This window comes from Lissotriton vulgaris, chromosome 5 (genome assembly GCF_964263255.1).
Source record: "Lissotriton vulgaris chromosome 5, aLisVul1.2, whole genome shotgun sequence".
NCBI classification, from domain to species: Eukaryota; Metazoa; Chordata; class Amphibia; order Caudata; family Salamandridae; genus Lissotriton; species Lissotriton vulgaris.
The window spans coordinates 757205326-757227344 of NC_141693.1; the positions used below are offsets into that span (position 1 = coordinate 757205326).

Consider the following 22019-nt stretch of genomic DNA (forward strand, 5'->3'; position numbering starts at 1 on the left):
GCTTGATCTTAGTTCGACTGAATTTCTTCGGGATTTTTGGTCTAGCAGTGAGAATACTTTACTTGTATAGCTTAGTTCTGAGAGTTAAATATATGAATCTAATTACGGGTTTGTAAGTCAGTTACCCAAATCCTGGTCCTAATTGGACAACTGGAGTTGGGTCCCCTATCTCCGACCCTCTCGGCACGATTCAAGATCCATCGAAGGACCAAGAAAAAGAACCCAAGGTCGTGCATAGAGATAAAGGGATACAATATTAAATGGGCCTCGTGGCGCCACAACACCTGTGAATTGTAAAAGCCATTTTGCTGTCAGACAAATAATTCGCGCAGAGAGATCAGTATCTATGTGGAACATATTTCTGCAGCACAAACCTAGCTAAAAGATAGAGAAGAAAAGCATAAAGGCAAGCAAGAAGTCAACAAGTGCTGGGAGAGGTGGCTGGGTTGTGGACGGTACATGTATTATGATGCAGTGTTCTTTAAAGAGGTGCGTCTTTAACTATTTCCTAAGCTGGAGCAGATTTGGGGCATTCCTGTTGGATACAGGAATGTTGCTCCAGATGATGGGCGCATAAATATAAAAGGCCTGCTGACTTGTTTTTTCTTTTCTATATTTCTTAGTCTGCAGTTTGGTAGTGTCCAGGCTGCAGAGGAGCCAACAATCTTGAAAGAGGGTGAGCTTGTCTGTTGGTAGTGATGGAATTGTAAATGATGCAGCTGATTCTGAAGATGGTGCAAGCCAGCAAGGGGAGCTGATAGAAATCCATCAGGATGGAGGTGATGTGATAATATTTCTCCACGCCCTAGATTATACTTATTTTGACAAGTAGGATAGCCATAGTAGATGCCATTGTGGTGTCTGGGGCCACCATCCAGAGTATGAGGGTTCAACAGCAGTTCTGAAGCCGCTATACGGAAGAAGAAGCTTTAATCCGTTCAGAAGAGAGAACTGCTACAATGCCTTCTTTGCACTTAAGGCAGTGGAGAAGTGTGGCTCAGGGGTTAGAGGCGGCAGACCCGGAATCTGAGATCGGTCCTGGACCAGGGTTCAATTCCCCGCCTCGGCGGGTCTTGGGCTAAAAAAATTCCACGGACTCGATAATTCTCGCTCCGGTGCCTTCTCGACTCACGGGTTCACACTCTGCGACTCTGGGCAATAGCTTGCTTAATCTCCACAACGGCCCCTCGCGGCGGGATGCCTGACTTTCACCTTGTGGATACCCGCTGGGGCTATCACACAGGGGAATATCAGGACGGGTTCCCTAAGCAAGCGCCGGGACACCCACTGCGGGTAGCTGTGCGCTATATAAGCTCAATTACATTTACATTTACATTTACATTGTATTCCTTTAGGGTGAGGTTGGTGTCCTGGTTGAATGCAAGTAACTTGGTGTAGGAAGTCAACATGTTCTGATTGGTCACCCCAGATTTTAAGCCTTTTGCAGGACCCTATATTTTTGCTGGCTTTAGAACTCTGTACACTTTACAACTGCTAGCCAGTAGTAAAGTCTGTTGTGCTCACCCTTTTAACAACGGTACAAAAGGGGGTGGTGATGGACGGAGCATCTGAATCAATCAAACACTCACACTCAGTCAAAAGTTCTGGGCTTAATCCATCACCGTTCTTTAGCCCACTCTGCCACCCCAGTTCAGACATGGCTATATGCAAATCAGTCTGACCCTGTGCCTTATGGGAACAGTCCAGCCCGAACTCCCAAGCCATGTCTTCCCTGGACCGGAAACAAGCTTCCGAGGACCAGTTTCTGGCATTCCAGCCGTCTTCAGCCCGGCTTGCTTAAATCCAGTGGCAAAGTGAGCAAGGGACTCACGTCTGAGCATACCCTGCCACACTTATGGCGGCCAAAAGCGGTACAAAAGGGGGTGGTGATGGACGGAGCATCTGAATCAATCAAACACTCACACCCAGTCAAAAGATGTGGGTTTAATCCATCACCCTTCTTTAGCCACTCTGCCACCCCCAGTTCAGACATGGCTATATGCAAATCAGTCTGACCCTGTGCCTCATGGGAACAGTCCAGCCCGAAATGCCAAGCCATGTCTTCCCTGGACCGGAAACAAGCTTCCCCCGTGTCTGAACTGGGGTGGCAGAGTGGGCTAAAGAACGGTGATGGATTAAACCCAGATTTTTTGACTGGGTGTGAGTGTTTGATTGATTCAGATGCTCGTCCATCACCACCCCCTTTTGTACCGCTTTTGCCCGCCATAAGTGTGGCAGGGTATGCTCAGACCTGAGGCCCTTGCTCACTTTGCCACTGGATTCAAGCAAGCCGGGCTGAAGACGGCTGGAATGCCAGAAACCGGTCCTCGGAAGCTTGTTTCCGGTCCAGGGAAGACATGGCTTGGCAGTTCGGGCTGGACTGTTCCCATGAGGCACAGGGTCATGCCATATGTTGAACATCCTTGGCATGATGGTGCTCATACACTGTATCCTACTGGCCATGACATACCAGTGATAATTATCTGCATTTTGTCATGGGATGCTGGTACTCAATTTGGATAATACTGGCCCTCCATAATGGAGGTAATTTTTTGGCAAAGTAGTTGCATCCATGGTATGTTGATTTCCATCTCGTCATTATGCTGGCTCTTGCATAATGGTGATAAGGCAAGACATATTTTGGTCAATAATGCTATGATGATGCTTACACCTAGAATAATGCTTGCCCTGACATAATCGTGGTTACCATCTTTATGAGTTTACCGGCCCCTGGCATAACAGTGGTAACTGGTAGGGTATTCCGGAGATGTTAATGCTCATATATGGAATTATTCTGACCCCAGTATAAAGGTGCTAATTCATTTTAGAGTTTGGGCTTCAATGGTAGGATTATGCCCACTGCTTACATAATGCTCACCCTGACAAAATAGTGGTAATTCATGGCTTATCGTAGGATATACTACCTTTTACTTGCACAGCCCCTTACCCTATGGGCTACCTTATGTGTAATAAAAGGGGAGTTTAAGGCTTGACAAATTGTTTTAAATACCAAATTCCTCTAGACTGCCACAAACCCAGGAAGGTTATGTGTGACTGAGCACTCATCTGCATTCTGATGGCTCTTCCAAAGCAGGAAGGGAGGTAGAAGGTGACACAACTGAATAAGGAGTGTCCTGGCCCCACACAAAGGGCTGATTACACTCTACAGTTAGTCTGGAGGCAGGGTTGGAAAGAAAGGGCTTTGGTGCACTTCAAAGACCCTTCTTTGAAGTCACCCCCACTTCAAAGGCACAACTGGTATTCGATCCCACCAAAGCAGACACTTCAGGACCTACAACTGGACTCTGTCGGAAGAATTGCTGTTCCTGCATCAAGGACTGACTGACACTCTGACTGCTGACCTGGAAGTCCTGCTTTGCTCTTGAGCTGCCCTGCTGCCTTCTTCTCTCTGACCTTGCTGAGGCGAGCTAGACTCTGCATTGCACCAAAGTGATCTCCAAGGGCTTGTTAGAATGCCTTCTGTTGCTTGAGACTCAGGGCTATCAAAAGTCTCTACCCCCGCTCCTGTGCCTGGTTCAATGGAAGTGGACCTAGATACTTGCACCAGAGAATTCAACTCATCTCCAGTCTGCGTGTAGCAGAGCTAGTGCATCGACTCTGTTGCCGCAGTAGAATTGGCGCATTGCACTCAGAACTGCTGCATCGCAACCTGAACCTCCACTTCAGAATCAATGCATCCGCCACTGTGTGGAGAAGATTGTGGCATCGTCTTCCAGCGCAGATTGACCTGGCACATCTTCTTCGGAACCGCCACACTCCGAACCAGCGCTTCACTCAAAGGACTCAACACATCACCACTGCTATGTGAAGGAAATGCATAGCCTTGACTGCGGGCTCGAAATCAATGCATTGCTCGTCTACATCCCACATCTCACTGTTGCAGCGAGGATCCAAGTACTCTATTCAACTGGCCTGTATGGCTCTTGTCCCTGGCCTGCATTCCAAACACAGTGAGCTTAACCCCTTTGATGCGGATGACAAAGCCAGCTCGTCATGGGCGTTACCTGCGCTGCGCGCATGACGAGCTGACTTTGTCATGAAAGCCGCGATTTTCAAATTTCAGTGCGCAGCGGGAAAACCCGCTAGCGCACATGCGGTTAAACTGTAGACTTTGCCCGGTTCCAGCGCAAACAGACAACCCCCATAAGCGCTTATTGCTTCTAAGCATTAGAACTCTTTAAAATTCATAACTCAACTTCTCCTAATTGAACTTTTGTCATTTTGGTCTTGATTTATTTATTACAATATTGTCTATTTTTTTAAGGCAGTGTGTAGTCTATTCGTTGTGTTTTCATTGTGTGAGTGTGTTGCACAAATACTTTACACATTGCCTTTTTAGATTAGCATGATTGTTCTGTGCCAAGCTAAGAGTTGGTGAGCACGGATTATCTTTTAGTGTGTATATGACTTACTCTGAGTTGCGTGGTGGTCCCTACTTGGATAGGGTGCATACCTCTGCCAACTAGAGACCCTGTTCCTAACAGTTACCCAAAGGGGATAGGTGCCCCCCTAAATAGTTCTGGGATGTCAAACTATTCTCTAGTGTTTCAAATCGTCAATGCCTTATGCCTTGCAGAACCCTGAAACCTTACTGTTAACCTCCCACATGTCTCTGTTGAGAGCAGCTGGGTTTTTAGGCTGTTGCCATACCATTCTTGGCAACTACTGGGTCCACCATATATGAGCTTCTGGCCACCATACTCTCACTGCCCCCAAGTCTCTTTATTATTTTTAAGAGTTCGAAACCTGTGATCTGCATAAGATGGTTTTCCCTGCACGTATTATTAAAACATTTGGCTGGTTCCATAGCCATTTGATATTCAATAGCTTCAACATCAACGGCTGCAACCTCAACTCCTTTTTGGCAAACCATTTCGCTATTCTCTTTTCCCTGCCTACTCCCAGCTGTACTCCTTCCGGCAAATGTTCCACTTGCACTCCACCTATTTTTCCATGGAGTGTCCCAATAGCCACAGTTCTTGCTCTCTACTTCATATCTGATGCTCCCTTGCATTGTGAGAACAAAATCTTCTTTATCTATTACTTGTAATTCAGTCTCACATATCACCAAATAAAATCGCTACTCCACAACCCAATCTTGTTATCCCCCTCTTGTGGATATCTTTCTGAAAACCTTCCATAGCAACCCTTATCAGAAAAGAATGTATCCCAAAGTAATTTCCCTTCAAACCCCCACAATGTAAACCAAGTCGTAAAATTCCCAGCAAAAGTCAGCACCAAACATATGTCCACTGGCTCAAACAATGAGCAATCTCAATGACCCCTCCCCTTCAACCATTTCTTAATTCCCGCAAAGCACATGTAACAGCGCCTCTTCTTACACCTATCTACACACATGTGCCTTTCCCTCTGATCAGTGTTCCTCCTCCAAATGAGCATCCACACCTTATGCTCCTGTAGCCACACGTCCTACATTCTAATTCTGCCAAAGACCCATGATCCCACCACCTCCGAGACCCTCAATGGCCCAAAAAACATAATTGCAAAAACTGATAAGAAGAGAAATCATTCTCAAGTGGATGTCTCACCTGAACCACCATTATCCCCAGATTTGTTTTGCTTTTTGCTGGCCTTCTTTTATCTTTCTCTCTTCCATGCTCTCTAGCACAACCTTACAATATTCTCATTACCAATACGCCTTTCCCAGGTGCATATTCCCAAGGAGCACTTTCCATAAAATACTATCCCTGGCTATCTTTTAAGGGATGGTGACCAAGGAGCATTAATTCTTTATCGACGCAATCACATAACGGATAGTGTACTACTGTCTTAGTCTCTAGCTCATATGATCTCCGCGTTGTATCCCTGATTGCACAAACTCACTTCATGGCGCCCTATGAGGTTCTGGGTTGATAGCTCCAATAGACATCTCGCTCTTCCACAGGTTACCACATCTCAGCTGGCATTGCTACTGCCTTGGCACCCACTACCAGGGCGAAACCACAGAACCTCTCTCATTATAAATGAAATGGAGCATCAGCTATCTGATTTTCCAACCAAGGAATATGCTTTGCTCCAAAACGAGTGTTACAGTGCAAGCTCATTAAGACAGATTCTTTCAACAGACAAAGTACCCACCGGTCCATCATAATTTGCCTATTTATGGCATTTACTATTGTATCATTTTCTTTCCAGAAAAGCATCTTTGTATCCGACAAAACTTTGCCCCATAGTCTGATGGCCACCGATACTGGAATAAATTCCAGAAAGGTTCTGCTGTGTCCTCCATCTCTTCAGCCATCCTTCAACACACCATTTCCCTTTCCAATCCAGCTCAACACATCCCTCGCCGGATGCATCAGAAGATTTTACCACTGTTCAGTCAACCTGGTCAACGTGTTGCCACACTGTCACCCCATTTTTTGACACCAGAAATTGTTGCCACATCCGAAAATTGTCCCTCATTCGTTCAGTTATTCCTACGCAATGATGGGGCTTAGGGGGCACTCCTCATCGTGAACTCCAAGTGTCTGGTAAAAGCATTACCCAGGGCCCCCACTCTGCACGCAAAATGTAGATGCCCCAAAATCTATTAAATTAGATGCAACTTTCTCTGTGAAGGCTCAAGCAAGCCTCCCGAGGACTCTATTTCATCTGCAGGTTCAGTTATATGCCTAAGTAGGGTAGTCACGTCGTCAGGCCCTCTGTCGGCTCTTTAGTGAATCGTTTACCCCAAATGTTCAGTCACTTCTTTAAAGGTTTTTAATAGCCTTGCACACTCGCCTTTGCACTTTCCCAACCATGAGAAAATGATCTAGGTAGAGCAGCACACATATAATGAACCTCACGCTGACATCCATGAAGTCGACAAAAGCCTCTGCAAACAAACACTGTAACATTATGCCCACAAATGTGTGTGTACGGCACTATCTGGTATTCAGTGTTTGGATCACTGCACCCTTAGATGATTATGCCACTGAAGTGCCAAGCACAGAGTGACAAAGTGCGAATTACATTCTATACATGATAAAACACAGAGGTAGCACTGTGTGGTACCTTCTGAGTAGAGCATATGTCTTGGATGTATACTTTGATAATCGTTTCCGTTAGTTCATTTACATCTTTATGCCATCCTCATGTACAGAAATATTAAGGATGTCATTGAGTGTATCTGGGCTGGGGAGTCTATCGTTTGACAGATGGAGATGAGTGGCCCTAAACAATGGTTAATAGTCGATACCTTTTTAGTTGACTAGAACATATCTACCAGAAATCTACCTGGATTGCGTCTTTATCTACGGTAAAATTACTTGCAACAGAGCATTTCTGATTTAAATGCCCAGACTAGTATGACCATAGAATTAGTACCAGTAGATGCCATTTGCAACATCTCTGGCATCGACAGGGCACCATCGGTGTATGTTGGTTTCATCTCACTGGTTAACAAACAGCCTCCACTAGGATTCGAGTTCACGTTATGTGCCTTTAACTGTTATTAAGAGGCATGCCATATAGGGATACCCTGTCTCTTTCTCGTAAATATTATTGGAAATCCAAATGGAATTATCCAACAGGGGAGTATCACATTTTGTGGCAGAGTTGACTAAATTAGGCAGCAAAAAAAGCCAAATTATGTGCCATAATGCAGCACATTTTGAAGCTGTATTAATTCACTATTTTTAGATTTTACACAATTCCTACACAGTGTATAAGCAAAGGTTTTCACCTTGTACATATGAGTGTAACTTCTAAATGCAGCAATCAGCAACTGAAAGATCACATGCCTAGGCATGCCAAAAGCGCGGCAACTTGTGTGGTAGTGTTTTAAGTAACATTTGATCCGTTTAAGCTAGAGACCAGTTTATAGTTAAAATCTGCCAATTATGCAGAATATGATGGATTATGTGACAAATAAGGCAACTCCATAATATGTGGGATATACCACAGCCACAGAGTTGCGTAAATCTAGTGGTTCCTGGTTACAGGTATTGCGCTGAAAGAACTTTCTCTGGCATCTATTTGTATTGTATATCTCCTGGCAGCGGACACTACACCGCACCAGGGCAAGCTTCTGAGACTCTTAAATAAAACTGAAAAGCTAGACAAATGGCGACTCTCGTGTGCGGGGCTTCAGCAGAGTCAAAGGACCCGCGAGTCTCGCCAGGAGCGTGATGTGTCTGGAGGTCACTTAGGCTCCTGTCCACTGCGCACCCCCGAGGCTCAATAAGGCTGCACTCCAGCTCACAGGGACAAAAGCCAGACAAGTCTGTAACGCGCCGACTCCTTCATTAGCCTCTCAATTAAGATTTAATTTATACCACGTGGCCTGAAGCCCGGGAGGGCCCCGCTAAACAGGCTGGACAGAGTCTCCCCCAAATACCCCTTGGGTCGGTCACTTCTTCCGGAAGACAAACCGAGGTAGAGGGCCTCAGCCTTTGATGTTGATTGATCGGGAGAGCCACAGACTGGGGTGACGTTAAAGAGGGGGGGGGGGGGGGGGGGGCTGGACAGTAATTACAGCCAAGAAATGGTGGAACAAAGACTCTGAGGGGATCTGGCAAGGCTGGGTGAGGTTTAATCCACTGAAACAGAAAACTACGCCCTGCCCGAAGGTCGCATGGCGGGCCAGAGGTGTCAGGAACATTTGTTATTACAGGCAGTGGTGTTTACCTCGTGGAGATGACGTACTATGTAGAAGTCATTATTATTTTTTTTTTTTATCTGAATATTTCTGCAGTTACCTGCTGTTGCAGCCTCAGTGTGTAATTTCCCACCAGACTCATTCAGGTCTCTGCTGATACAACTTGACAGTCTATGGTTGTAAAAGTATTTTTTAACGTAAAAGCGGTCAGTACCGACAAACGAATGCGCTTGTATTTAAAACTAAAGGGTCGGGATGGGGTAAAATAAGCACAATGTCTCCTGCTGTCTTTTAAAAAGCACGGTTGGTAATTGTACCCCGCGTTTGTACGGTGGCAGCAAGATTGTACAAATATTACGTGGATAACAGCAGTGAAACCCATTAACGCTGCACGTTTTACTAGAGAAACCAAAACAAATGAGCTATTCTATGTGTATTCTAGACCTCAACCTTAACGGCTCTCCCCCTAGTTAAAGCCTAGATGTGGACACTATAAAACGTTACCAATAGATTAATGATTTCTAAGTCACTCTATAATCAGGGCCTGCCTTGCCTTAATTGCCAGAGAAATTAAATAAAATGTACCTAGCTACTGAAACGGACTACACAGATCTTCTAAATCACCTCTAATCATGATCATAGGTAGGAGTTCCATGATTATTTAAAAATACCTTTTTCAGACTACAATATAAAACAAGTATTTGCTATGCAATAGGTAGGACTCTAAGTCATAAAGAGTGGGAGGGAGTATATTATAGGGCTAGACATTCAGCGCATCAGATGGGTCTCACGGAGACGCTTACCAAAGTCGCCACGTACTGGTATTACACCCCGAGCGCATTCATCACTCTGACAAAGGTAGAAGCGACCGTTGCTGGAGGGGCTGCGGGGAGGCGGGCACGCTAGAACACATCCTCTGGAGCTGCCAAGCCATACAAGCCTATTGGACTCAGATCCTGGATGTGGTAGACAAACACCTTGACACCCAGATCCCCCGTTTTCCATCATATGTCCTACTGGGCCTTCCCAACCCACTGACCTATCCTCTTAAATCACATAGAGGCCGCCTGATTGCCATTGCTCTGGGAGCAGCGACCCAGAATATCCTAGCCAACTGGCACTCCACTCAACCCCAGACACACATCGGATGGCTTCACAGATTGTGGTTAGTCCTGGGTATGGAGAAACTTACACTGACGATGGCAGGGAGAGGGGTCTGAAATTCCGGAGCCCTGGCGACCTTTTTTCACACTGTTAACAACTGAATTCCGGGAGTTGACGTGTCCTAGATATCTACGTCTTCTCCGTCTCCCTGACACGCCAATTCCGGATGCCACACCCTGAAGCCACGTCAAACAAAACGCTGAGGACACCACTTTGGCTCCTGAGCTTCTTCCCTTTTCCATTTCCTTTTAATCCATGGTGGACGAGGGGGGGACGGAAGGTGGGGGGGGAGAGGGTGTTTCCTTGTTTCCTTGTTGGGGCGGTCTCTGACTGTCTTCTGTTTGAAGGCCCGCTCATTGCTATTTGCCTTTGGTAAAACTTCTCATAGCGCCCGCTGGGCTTACAAGCATTGTTACGGAGCAGGGAGCCTATGTTTCTTTTTCTGTGTATTGAAACTAATAAAGAGATTTTAACCATAAAACACTGACTTCAAGGCAACTCTGTAGTGTTTGTATTAAGACCGGAGCCCCAAAGAGCTTCCAAATCTGCATATTTGCCGTGCCGTTACTTTAGGAGGCTTAAGTGAAGAATGTCAATTTTTTGTATAATGCATTAGCGTATCCTGTAGGCACACAGTGAATGCCTTTCTCGTCATAACTTTATTTCAACAGGTTTGCATTCACATAGTTTATCTTCTGAGTGACTTTCCCAGACCCTCACTTCCGAGCGTGTCTCCAACTGTCTCGCCTAACGTGAACATCTTGGCCAGTTCAAGCAGATCACATTCTAAATGGAACTGAAAATGGTGGTGTTGGCCTGACTAAAGTAGCTCACCTAAAGTGCTCTGTCACGTTCAATATGTTTTATGATTTTTATTTTCTATGCTGGTTTTGCGAAAACCGCCTCTGGGAACACATTCCTCAGTAAGGACAACATACTAAATAATGGTTAGATGATACTTAACAATGTACCTAAATTACTCCTTTGTATCATGCAATAATAATGAACAATTTTATATAGCAGGCCAATGTGTTTTCTAATAGATATTTCACGTCCCTATGTACAATATAACAAGAAAGGAAAGAATTTACTGTGGCTCTCAAGGCATACATTTGTTAATAAAACCAAAGTACATCTCTGTATAAGCAATCACAGACTTATGACATTATATGGAGTATGACAATACAGGAGTTCTATGCTGGATCATGTTTACATGTGTTTCATTCTCTGATGACAAAGTGCAAGGTAACACTGGTCAGGGGAGAATGTAATCTCGACAAAAACAAGCATTTACAATGCAATAGGTCTGGCCTTCGAAAAAGTTAGAGCTATTGGCATTGTAAATGACAAACTTTTTATTTATGGGTTGGTTTTGAAAACAGATAAATAAAGGGCATTGTCAATTACAATGCCAATATCTTAATCTCTCGCATAAGCATTTGCACACACACACACACACAGAGCCACACACACACACAGAGCCACACACACACACACACACACACACACACAGCCACACACACACAGAGCCACACACACATACACAGAGCCACACACACATAAAAAAGAGCCACAAAAACACACAGAGCCACACACACACACAGAGAGACACACACACACACACACACACACACAGCCACACACACACACAGAGCCACACACACACACAGAGCCTCACACACAGAGCCACACACACACACACACACAGACCCACACACACACACACACACACACAGAGCCAGACACACACACAACACCAAGCCACCACCTTTCTTTGACGGTGACTGTTGCACTCTAATTTTCTGGTGGAAGGGCTCTCTCAAACCGTGATCTACCCACGTTTAACTTTTTTTTCCAGAAACGAAGTTCTGGTTAGATTCTGTATGCTCATGCCCAGATGGTGTCTTGGACCTCAGATGTTGGTGTGACATTTTAAGGTGCACACTAGAGGTCTTTGACACAGTAGAACAGGACTTCTCGGTGCCTGGATATTGGTAGCCACTGACTCAGAAGTATGGCTGCTGGCCTGCTTCTGCAGAGCTTTGAAGGGTCCCACATCCACAACAAACTTATCCAGTCCTTGCTTTTCATCTGCATTATAGCCCTGAATTTGTAATAATTAGATAAACAAGACTGCAAGCAAAGAAAAACCATGAACTGCATGACCTAGGCGTGGTCGTGGATCTAATAAAAAACGTGAAAGTTCTTTGTCTCGGACCTACAGATTGGTGGAGCTGTTGGGTGAGTCACACTCCCAAGGGAGGGACCGCTGGGTTCATCAGCAGATTATCAAAGACACCAAAAAGGGATCTCTGGACGGTAAGTGTAGGGGTGTTCGAGATGTCAGATAATGATTTTTTGCGACTCACTTGGGTGGGTTTATAGAACAAAAATAAGGACTTTCGGTTTAAAAATGTGGGCTTTGTCGATAAAGCAAGTGGTTTTCTGGGACAACGTGTCAGAAGTCCGCGGGATGAAATCAATGTAATCCGGTGTTCACATATGGGAGTACATTGAGTCCAAACTCTTCGTTTTTATTACACCAGAGACAGCAGCTTTAACCCCAATTCATCACTGTAGGACTAATATTAAAATATGATTTCACTTTGTCAAAATTTTAGTAAATGTTGCGGACGTGTGCCAGAGTTAGAATCAGGGTGACATTGACTATAAAAATTCATATGGCCAAATGTGGTCCCCTCATCTTCGTGTGCAGGGGGCACCACAATGCCGTAGGCTCCTGCTCTGTTGTTCAGCAGACCCTCTTCATCAGAACAAGGATAGTAGTATCCTGTAGTGTAACCACTGCCCCACTACAAATGAAGTGAAGTGAGGAGGGAGGAAGTGTAGGGTGGCTGACAAGGGATGGAGCTCTGAACTTTCCGACTCGGACAGACAATAGACCCGGCCATTAAAATAAAAGCCCCCCTCTCACCCCTTTAGTGAATTAGAAAGATAACACAAATGGCCTGTGTTTGCGAACTTGGCCGCCTTTAAGAATTTCTTGGTTATATATGTCTTACTCTGTTTAGGTACCCTCCCCTTCCCACGGTTAGCGCAAGTGGTGGTCGGCACTGGTAAACGCGGTGCGGCGGGTTTGCGCATGCTCCATCAGGTATTTAAAAGGACATGCCTGTCCGCCCATTCGACCAAAATCGCGGTAAACGCGGGTGCTGCGATTATACCAAATGAAAGAAATAGATGTTTTTTCTATTTGTTTTATTTTGGTATAATCGCGGCACCCGCGCTTTACTTGTAACAATTTTAAAAGTAAAGCGCGGGTGCCGCGATTATACTAAAATGAAAGAAATTTCTTTTTTAGAGCTGTCCCACTTGGTGGGCTTGGCTGACTTGCTGCTGGCGTAAAAGGTTTATTATCTTCTTTATGGGGCCATCTGTTTGGACCCATAAAGAAAATAAGAAACCTTTTACCACAGCAGCAAGTCAAGGAAGCCAGTCTGAAAGGGACGGCTCTAAAAGAGAAAAGAGTACATCACAGGACGCTCTTTTCCAATGGCTAGCCACCGTTTAGCATGAACGGTGACGCCAGCCAATGGAAAAGAAGCGGGGGATTAACCTTGCTAGTGAAACTTACTCGAACTCATTAAATCTCGCCAGCGAGACCGCGCATGTGCGCAGCCTACGCTATCCGAGACCTAAAAACTGAACTTCATCAAAAGTACCCATAACAATAAGTTATAGTCATACATTACTGGGGTGTTAAACAGTTAATAGGCTTTAATTTTTCAGATGTGTTAGATGTTACCTGGACTGTCTGCCGATCTGGCATTCCGCTATACACGGATATCTGAGGGGCTGTTTGGCGACTGGGTGTGGTGGTGGCGGCACTGCTGGTTGGGGGTGGGGCCTGCTGCTCATTCTCCATGACGGCAGCACCAGGTAAGATGTTGGATGGAACAAATCCGTCTGTGCCACTATTTTAAGAATGTGGAATATCCAAACTAAAGCTAGGGAGAAACAGGAGAACAGAACACCATTAGAACAAGTTTACGGATTCTCATAAAAACTCATTACACTTGAGAGTCATTCAGTATTAAAACATTTCACCTTCTGTTTTAGACGGGAAGCATCATTTACAACGCACTTGTTACAACACGTGTCATTACAATGCATTTTTTACATCGCAAAATCCATCACAATCCATGTCATTACATCGTATAATCCATTACAACGTATTCCCCAAAGAAACGCCCCAGCAAAGTTAGAATAGTAGTTGATTTGTAATGGATTATGCGTTGTAACGACATGCGATGTAACAACATGGGTTGTAATGGATTTTGCAATTTAAAAAATGTGTTGTAATGACACATGTTGTAACAAGTGCGTTGTAAATTGTCATATTCGTTTTAGACAAAGATATTCAAATAGACACACTCAAATGCATTTTCTACTTTTGCATACTTTCTATAAAGTATAACGATGTTTCCACTTACTTTCCTGATCAAGAATAACGTTGCTAGTGTGTGTAAATAGAAAAAGGTAACATACTACAACTTCCCGCTTAAAGGTCTCAAATGTTGGAGGCAAAGGGTAAGAAAGCCAAGCAACTTATTAAAAGCCTCAGACAGCTCACTGAATGGCAACTATATTCAGACTGGATTGAGTTGAATAGAGAATTGTGAAAAGGGGCATTCATTAAATGAAGGCATATGGTGAAAGCACTAACTCACTGGTTTGTGGCTATTCCCTCATATTTAGATTGTTCCTGTGGGAAAACACATAAAATGTACTCTTTCTAAAGGTAACATCAAGTTATTTTCCAGGATAGCAAAAGAAAGAAAACTCCACCACATTTAATTGAGTATGGGTATTGCCAAAGGAAATATATTTTCCACATGGTGAAAAACAAATTTAAAAAGTCAACTATTCAAATTAACATTCCTGCAAGATTTACTTAAGTAAGTATCAATTGTAATGGAGAATTGGCAGGATTTAATTATGGGAAGTAGAAGCACATTATTGGAAATCTAATCTAAATGTTGGGGGAAAGCAGAAGATTTCTGTCTTTTACAAGCAGGTCTTGGAAACTAGGCCCAACTGGAACAGACTGGGGTTCCTAGACTGGCCCAGGTAAGATTGCCCTTTGCATGTTCTCACACACTGTCAACATGACCCAAAAAGAGCGCCTGTCAAAGACCAGCAACATTTAAATGGTAGACCTGGAGGGAAGGGTCTCGCAGCACAGAAGGTGTAATGCACAACGTGGCTTTAGAAAAGTGTTCATCTCTAGTGATATCAATTTAGCACAGTAGTCTACTGCCAAGAGCTATACTGGCCATTATAAGCTGTCTATCTCAGTTACAGGTCCAAGCAACGGGCAAGGGAGAGAGTCTTGACAAGTGGTATCGCCATGGGGTGGGAGGTAGCCAGGAGGGTTAGCTTTTATGTATTAAATATTTTATTGAGCATAGGCAATGAAATGCACCTCCGAGGCATCTGTAGAGCCGGCCCCACTCCCGGGGGACCCAGGTCAGCGACCACACTGGCACCCAACACGGGGCCAGCGGGAACATCATGTGTTAACACAGCAAGCCGCCTACAACCCCACTGGGCCGGCCGCGTCATAAGAGGTGCTACAACGGTGCAAGCTGATCAGCGCTAGTGCAATTCATAAAACAAAGAACTGTAAACAACTCCCTACCCTTCCCACCCCAACCCTCCCCTCTCCTTGTCCATTTCCGGGCGTAGTCTAACGGATGTGGTCCCTGCCTAACAATCAGGTGGTGCTGCGCGCGCAGTGTTTGTGCGCTTGCGGGTGTGTGTCTTGGGGTCCGGGAGCGGTGTTTCTGCCAGCCGTAGCAGGCGCAGGTAGCGTGGGCAGCTCACCTCCCGAAACTCCCCGGTAAGCAGAGTGAGGAATGGTCGCCAGAGCTCCGCAAAGTCCGCCCCCCTCCCTGCCGCCGCCAGTGACAGCTTCTCCATGCCCAGGATCGCCCATAGCCGGTGAAGCCACCCCAGTTGCTGCGGGGGCTGAGTCGCCCTCCAGTGGGCCACAATGTTTTGGACTGCAGCCCCGAGTGCCAGAGCGATCAAGCGGCCTCTCCAGGATTTCAGGGGGTACATGAGGGCGTTCGGGAGGCCTAGAATAATGTATGCTGGGAACCGCGGCAGCTGAGTGTCCAGGTGTGCGTCAATAAGATCCAGGATAGGGTCCCAATAGGGGCGCAGCGCCTTACAGCTCCAAAGCAGGTGTTCCAGTGTCCCTTGTTCCCCACATCCCCTCCAGCACCTGTCGCTTACCCGGGCATCCCATTGATGAAGTCGCTCAGGGGTGTGGTACCAGTACATGGCTACTTTAGTCATTGTCTCTGTGAGCCCAGTGTGGTGCGCCGAGTGTCTGGCCCTATGGTACACCCCCTCCCACTCTTTCCTAGTGAGCTGCCTCCCCAGGTCCCTCTCCCACCGGGCCTGACCTGCGTTGTATGTGTGTGCCTGGGTGAGGAGTAGCTGTTGATAAAGGTCTGAAATCAATTTCTTGTCGGAGGTGCGCGTCAGCAGCCACCGTTCGTAAGGTGTGAGGTGCCGTTGGGCCCCGGGCCGGATCGAGGGGTGGAGCACCCAATGGCGCACCTGCAGATATTGCAAGCGTTCCGATTCGGCCACGCCATAATCCGCCTTGACCTGCTGGAACGGGAGGACTCCCTTTGTGTCGAACATGTGTCCCGCCGCCCTGCAGGGCGTCGTCCGCCACGTTGTGAATGTTCCGGGGACCAGGCCCGGCGAGAAGTCCGGGTTCTCAAAGATGGGAGTCATAGGCGAGGGGAAGGAGGTCAGCCCCTTGGCCACGGCCACTCTGTCCCACACTCGCAGGGCGGTGCTAGTGATTTCAGAGGCGTACAGGTTAGGGGGGCGGTGGCGGCGTGGCAGGAAAGGCACGCCCTGGAGGGTACGGCCGGCCACTGCTTGGTCCAGGAAGAGCCAGTGTTTGCCGGACTCCAGCTGGAACCATTCTACCAAAGTGCGCAGCTGCGTTGCCTGAAAGTACAGGGTGAGGTCGGGTACGCCGACCCCCCCATTCGCCGGGGGTAGGGTAGCGAGAGCGTGCTTAAACCGGGGCCGCCGGCCGTTCCAGATGAACTGTGACAGGTCCGATTGGGTTTGCTGAAGCCAACCCTGCGGGGGGTTCAAGGGGAGCGTCTGAAACAAATACAGAATCTGCGGCAGCAGAGTCATTTTGACTGCGGCAATTCTGCCGAGCCATGACAGTGTGAGCGGCTTCCAACGCCGGAGCTGCTCCCGAAGTTTGAGTGTGAGGGCCTCGTAGTTGACACGCGCGGTGCTCCTAACAGAGGGGGCCAGGCGGACGCCCAGGTACGGGACGGTTGCGTCTGACCACTGTATCTTGAATTCTGACTTAATCTCGGCCACCACGTCTGGATTCAGGGAGATATTCAGGGCTTCAGATTTAGCTTCGTTGATTTTGAAACCTGAGGCCAGGGCAAAGGTGTGGAGCTCTACAAAGAGAGCACGCAGGGACTGCATTGGGTTGGTGAGAGATAGCAGGACGTCGTCAGCGTACAAGCTGATCTTATGCGTATCGGCACCGAATTTGATACCAGATATGAGCGCGTGCTGCCGTACCCTCTGAGCCATCGGCTCCATGTATAGGGCGAATAGAAGCGGCGACAGGGGGCAGCCCTGGCGCGTGCCTCTGCCAATGTCGAACCTCGGGGAGGTGTGGCCGTTCACCCTGACCGTGGCGTTGGGCTGGCGGTAGCAATTGAAGATGCGGTGGCGGAGCTTCTCGCCAAAGCCGAAGTGGCGGAGGACCTGGTCGAGATAGGGCCAATGCACTCTGTCGAATGCTTTCTCCGCGTCAATGGTGAGGAGCATGCAGCCCGGTTTAGTGCGCGACCCGGCCTCAATGAGGTGTAACACTCGCCTGGTGTTATCGCTAGTCTGCCGTTGGGGGATAAAGCCCGCCTGATCAGGGTCTACCAGCTGTTGCATGTAAGGTGCAATGCGGCCCGCCAGAATGCCCGTGTAGAGCTTCAAGTCTACATTCAGCAGCGAGATGGGCCTGTATGAGCTACACGTCGCCGGGTCGCGGCCCGGTTTGGGGATGACAGAGATGGATGCCTCCAGCAGGTCGGGGTGGATGGCCCCAGGCGTGTCAAAGGTGTTAAACAGGTCTCGCAGGAGGGGGGCAAGCTGCTGGCAAAAGGTTTTGTAGAAGGCCGCGGTATAGCCGTCGGGTCCCGGGGATTTCCCCACCTTGAGGCGGGCAATAGCAGAGATGACTTCCTCCAGGCCAATGGGCCGTTCCAAGAAGTCCGCTTGGGCTTGGTTGAGGGAGGGGAGCTCCGCGCCCTGCAGGTATGCCGGGCCGGCGAGTGGATCTAGGCGGTCCGCGTCGTATAGCGCCGCATAAAAGGTGCCAAAGGTCGCCGCAATCGCCGCGTCCTCCGTGATCTGGCTGCCATCGGCCGACCGGAGGGATCGCACCTGTTGCCGTTGGGTTTGCGCCCGTAGCCTGCTCGCCAGAAGCTTCCCACACCGGTCGCCTCCGGTGTAATAGGCGTGCTTAAGGCGCATAGCGGCGTATTCTGCTACATCTTGGTCCAAAGCCGCCAGCATTTTCCGCTCGGCGCATAGTTGGCGCCATGCCCTCGCTGCTCCCGTGCGCTGGTGCATCTGTTCTAGTTCCGCCACCCGTTGGGTAAGCTCAGCACGCTTCAGCGCCCTGTCCCTGTTGTTGGCGGTGGCTATGGAGATGAGTTCCCCGCGGAGGACCGCCTTGAGGGCAGCCCACTGAGTGGCCTTTGAAGTGTCATCATTGGCGTTGTGTTCCAGGAAGCGGTCGATCGCAGCAGTGAGGCGTGTTTGGGTGTCGGGCAACTGCAGGAGGCCGTCTCGCAGCCTCCAGTGTCGTTGCGGGGCTGGCATAGCGCCTATACGAAGCGTCGTCACAACTGGGGAATGGTCCGAGAGTGCGGCCGGCAGAATCTCCACTTCCTCGACGTGCTGCGCTAGCTGAGTGGAGCACAGGAAGTAATCCAGCCGCGCATACGTCTTGTGTGCCGCCGAGTAGTACGTATATGCAGTGGTCTGGGGGTGCATGTGTCGCCATAAATCTATGAGGCCCAGGTCCGCCACGTGCGTGTGTCCTGTTGCCGTGAGCGCTCCCACTTGCCCGGATCTCTGGCCTGAGCGGTCCGCCGTGTTGTGAAAAACAATGTTAAGGTCCCCCCCTAACAACAAATGCGTGTGTGTGGTGGATGTAGCGGATTCTAGTGCCGTATGCAAGAACCGTTCCTGACCCTCGTTCGGGCCATAGACTGAGCCCACCAGCAAGGTAAGGCCTGCAACCTGGAAGCTGTAAAGCAGAAGTCGCCCCTTAATTTCGGCCTCTTTCTGGAGGACCCTCCCCTCGAAGGATTTAGCCACTAGAATCGCCACCCCCGCCGTTTTCTTTGGGGAGGAGGAGAAGAACTGCCAGGGAAAGGCGCGTGACTTGAGTCTGTGCTGATCGCTGCGAACAAGGTGTGTCTCCTGGAGGAGGCAGATATCCGCTTTGGAGCGCTCGAGACAGGAGAGGATTGCTTTGCGCTTATTCGGGCTATTAAGACCTCGCACGTTGAGTGAGAGCACCGTTAGGTGACGTGTCATGTCTGGGTTAACAAGGGAGATGCTATTCCCCACCCGGAGGTGGCCGCCACAGACCAACAGGCCGCAAGAGACGCTGCGCAGGGGGTCCTACCGACTCCTACCCTGATGCCACAGTCCCCTGGACAAGGAGAGCCCACCCGCCCCTCCCCCACCCCCCCCAACACCCCCCCATCCCCAACTGTCCCCCCCAACCTCCCAGGAGAACCCCCCCACCCCCCCCTCTACCCCCAACTCCCCCCCAACCCCAACTGGTGCAGCTCCCCCCTCCCCCCAAACCCCAACAGTGCAACGCTCGATTCTCTTTACAGGTGCAAGCACCTGTGGAATCCCCCCCCCACTCCCTCCCTTCGCCCCTGCAACCAAAAAGAAGTCCAAATCAACATAGTCCCAGGTCCAGGTGTGAGTCCGCTGGACCCGTGGTGAAGGAAACACTTGGTGTGTGGGCAATGGCGACGGTGATGTCGGGCACCGCGCCTCTCCACGCGGGTCAGCCATCAAGGGGACGGCGTAGACACAACGCGGGTCAGCGAGGCTTCGCCCCCGCCGCCGGGTGAATCGTCCCGGCCAGGCCATGTCGTGGCAGCGCCGTGTGGCCGTGGCAGAGTTCAATCATGTTCTTTATTCGCCAGGCCTTGCGCGACCGTCTCCACCGCCGCTCGTTGGCCCTCTGTTATTTCTTTGGTGGCAGGACGTCGTGGCCTGTGTCGCCTCCGCTGTTGCCGCCATTTCCCCGGCGCGTCCTCATTGGGTGCAACTCCCGCTCCGGGGTTCTCGGCCTCCGACGGCTCCTCAATGTCTAGAAGGGCGCAGGCCTCCTTGAGGGAGCGTATCTGGTGGAGGTTATTGCCCATTTTAAACACAAGGCGAAAGGGGTGCCCCCAGCTGTATGAGATGTTGCGCTTCCGCAATTCCGCCGTGACGGGTCGGAAGAGGCGCCTCTTCTCCAGGGTCAGTGCTGCGAGGTCCTGATAGAGGGCAGGGGAGTGCGCGCCGAAGGACACCGGCGCCATCCTGCGCGCATTAGCAAGGATCTCCTCCTTGGTGCGGAAGTCTTGGACGCACACAAGGATGTCCGCTGGATGAGCCGTGGCCACCCTAGGCGGGCCCGTTCTGTGCACTCTGTCCAGTCCCAGGGGTGCTTCCGACGGTCGTCCCAGGATGTGGTTGAACAGCTCCCGGGTGAACTGGAAGAGGTCCTCCGTGTCAGGGGAGTGCTTCACCCCCCGGATCCTTATGTTGTGCCGCCTGGAGCGGTTCTCCAAATCCTCGGCGTGTGTTTGAAGGTCCACCTGTTGGTCGTGAATGCGCGCCAGTTCCTGCCGCAGTGCTTCGATCTCCATGTCCCGTGCGTCGCTCTTCGTTTCCAGCTCCGCCACTCTCTCACCAATGGCGTCGGTATCGCGGCGCGCCTCTTTTATCTCGTCCTGGAGTTCCTTCTTTAAGTCCTGAATGTCCTCGCGAAGTCCCATGAAGAGTGACTCCAGGAAGGAGCGCGTGATGGGGCCCTCAGTGTCCGGCTGCCCCTGGGCTGGCGAGGCCTGTTGTTTCTTCTCGGCGCCCCCGCGTTGGCTGGCTGCTGAGGCGTCCGCCTTCTTCCCCTGAGCGCCGGGGGTGAAGAGGTCCGCGATGGAGCGGTCCTTCCTCGTCCTGGCGGTGGACATGGTCCGTGTAGCTTCTCCTGTCCAGTAACACTCTGGTGGTGGACCGCAGGCCTAGGCCGCCGACGCCGCTGTGTCTCCTGGCGCCCAGTCTGGGGAAGGCGGTGCGTTGCGCCTGCTCTCTGCGAGTCCAGGCGGTGCTCCGGGCGCAGCGCGGCCTCCGCAGTGCGGTTATAGGTGAGCGGGTCCGCCAAGGGGTGCCAACCAGGTGCGGGGTGGGCCCGCGTTGTTCCTCGGGGGTCCGGGCAAGTGTCGGGGCGCCGCAGGGCCCGTGGAATGGGAGCAGCGCAGGCCACGTGGACAGGCTCCCCGCTTGCGTGGTGGCACTGTGCCTGGCGAGGCCCCAGACGCCTCCGCGTCGTCGTGCTGGTCAGTGGTCCAGGAGGTGGGGGAGCCGCAGCGCCGGTGCGCCAGAAAAGGGCGGGCTGCCGCTGGCAATCACCCCTCACTCGCCGATGAAGCTCCTGCCAGTGAGCGCGCCTAATATGCTGGTGGAGCCCGGCTCGGCGGGCTGGGTCGCGTGTGTGTGGCGAGGGGGGGGGGGCGCCTGGTACCTCTGTCCCAACCCCCCCCTTACCTCCGTTTCAATGAGCTGCAGGCCGGGGCTCCAGTGGCACCAGGTCCGGCGATGGGAGCCGGCAGCAGTCCGGGCAGCGTCCCTTTCCAATGCGTGCTGTGGCTGGCAGGTCCGCAGTAGCTTCCACGCAGAGCCGTGGGAAGCCTCGCGCTTTGCCGCGCGGGCCGGACCCGCCGCCTCAGCCGATGCCTGCTCCGTGCGTCCTCAGGCGGCGCTGTGGCCCCGCCCACCTCGGCCTCGTTTTCGGCCACGCTCTCGGCACACTGAGCGCGCCAGGCCCCAACGGTCGTCACCTCCGCTGTCCAACCGGTCACGAGTCCGGCCGTCCCCGGGCCCAGGACCGGACCTGCAGATCACCGCTGCTGCG

The 22019-nt window shown here is 50.1% G+C and overlaps 1 protein-coding gene across 4 annotated transcripts in view; it reads right to left on the reverse strand.

Moving 5' to 3' along the window:
* PHC2 (polyhomeotic homolog 2) overlaps positions 1-22019 on the reverse strand; it is a 690492-nt gene that overhangs the window by 422258 nt on the left and 246215 nt on the right. For all 4 annotated transcript variants that reach the window (XM_086922215.1, XM_086922217.1, XM_086922216.1 and 1 more), the window contains exon 3: positions 13554-13755. In XM_086922215.1, the coding sequence (XP_086778341.1) occupies positions 13554-13673 (120 nt within the window). In that variant the 5' untranslated portion in view covers positions 13674-13755. The remainder of the gene's footprint in view (positions 1-13553; positions 13756-22019) is intronic.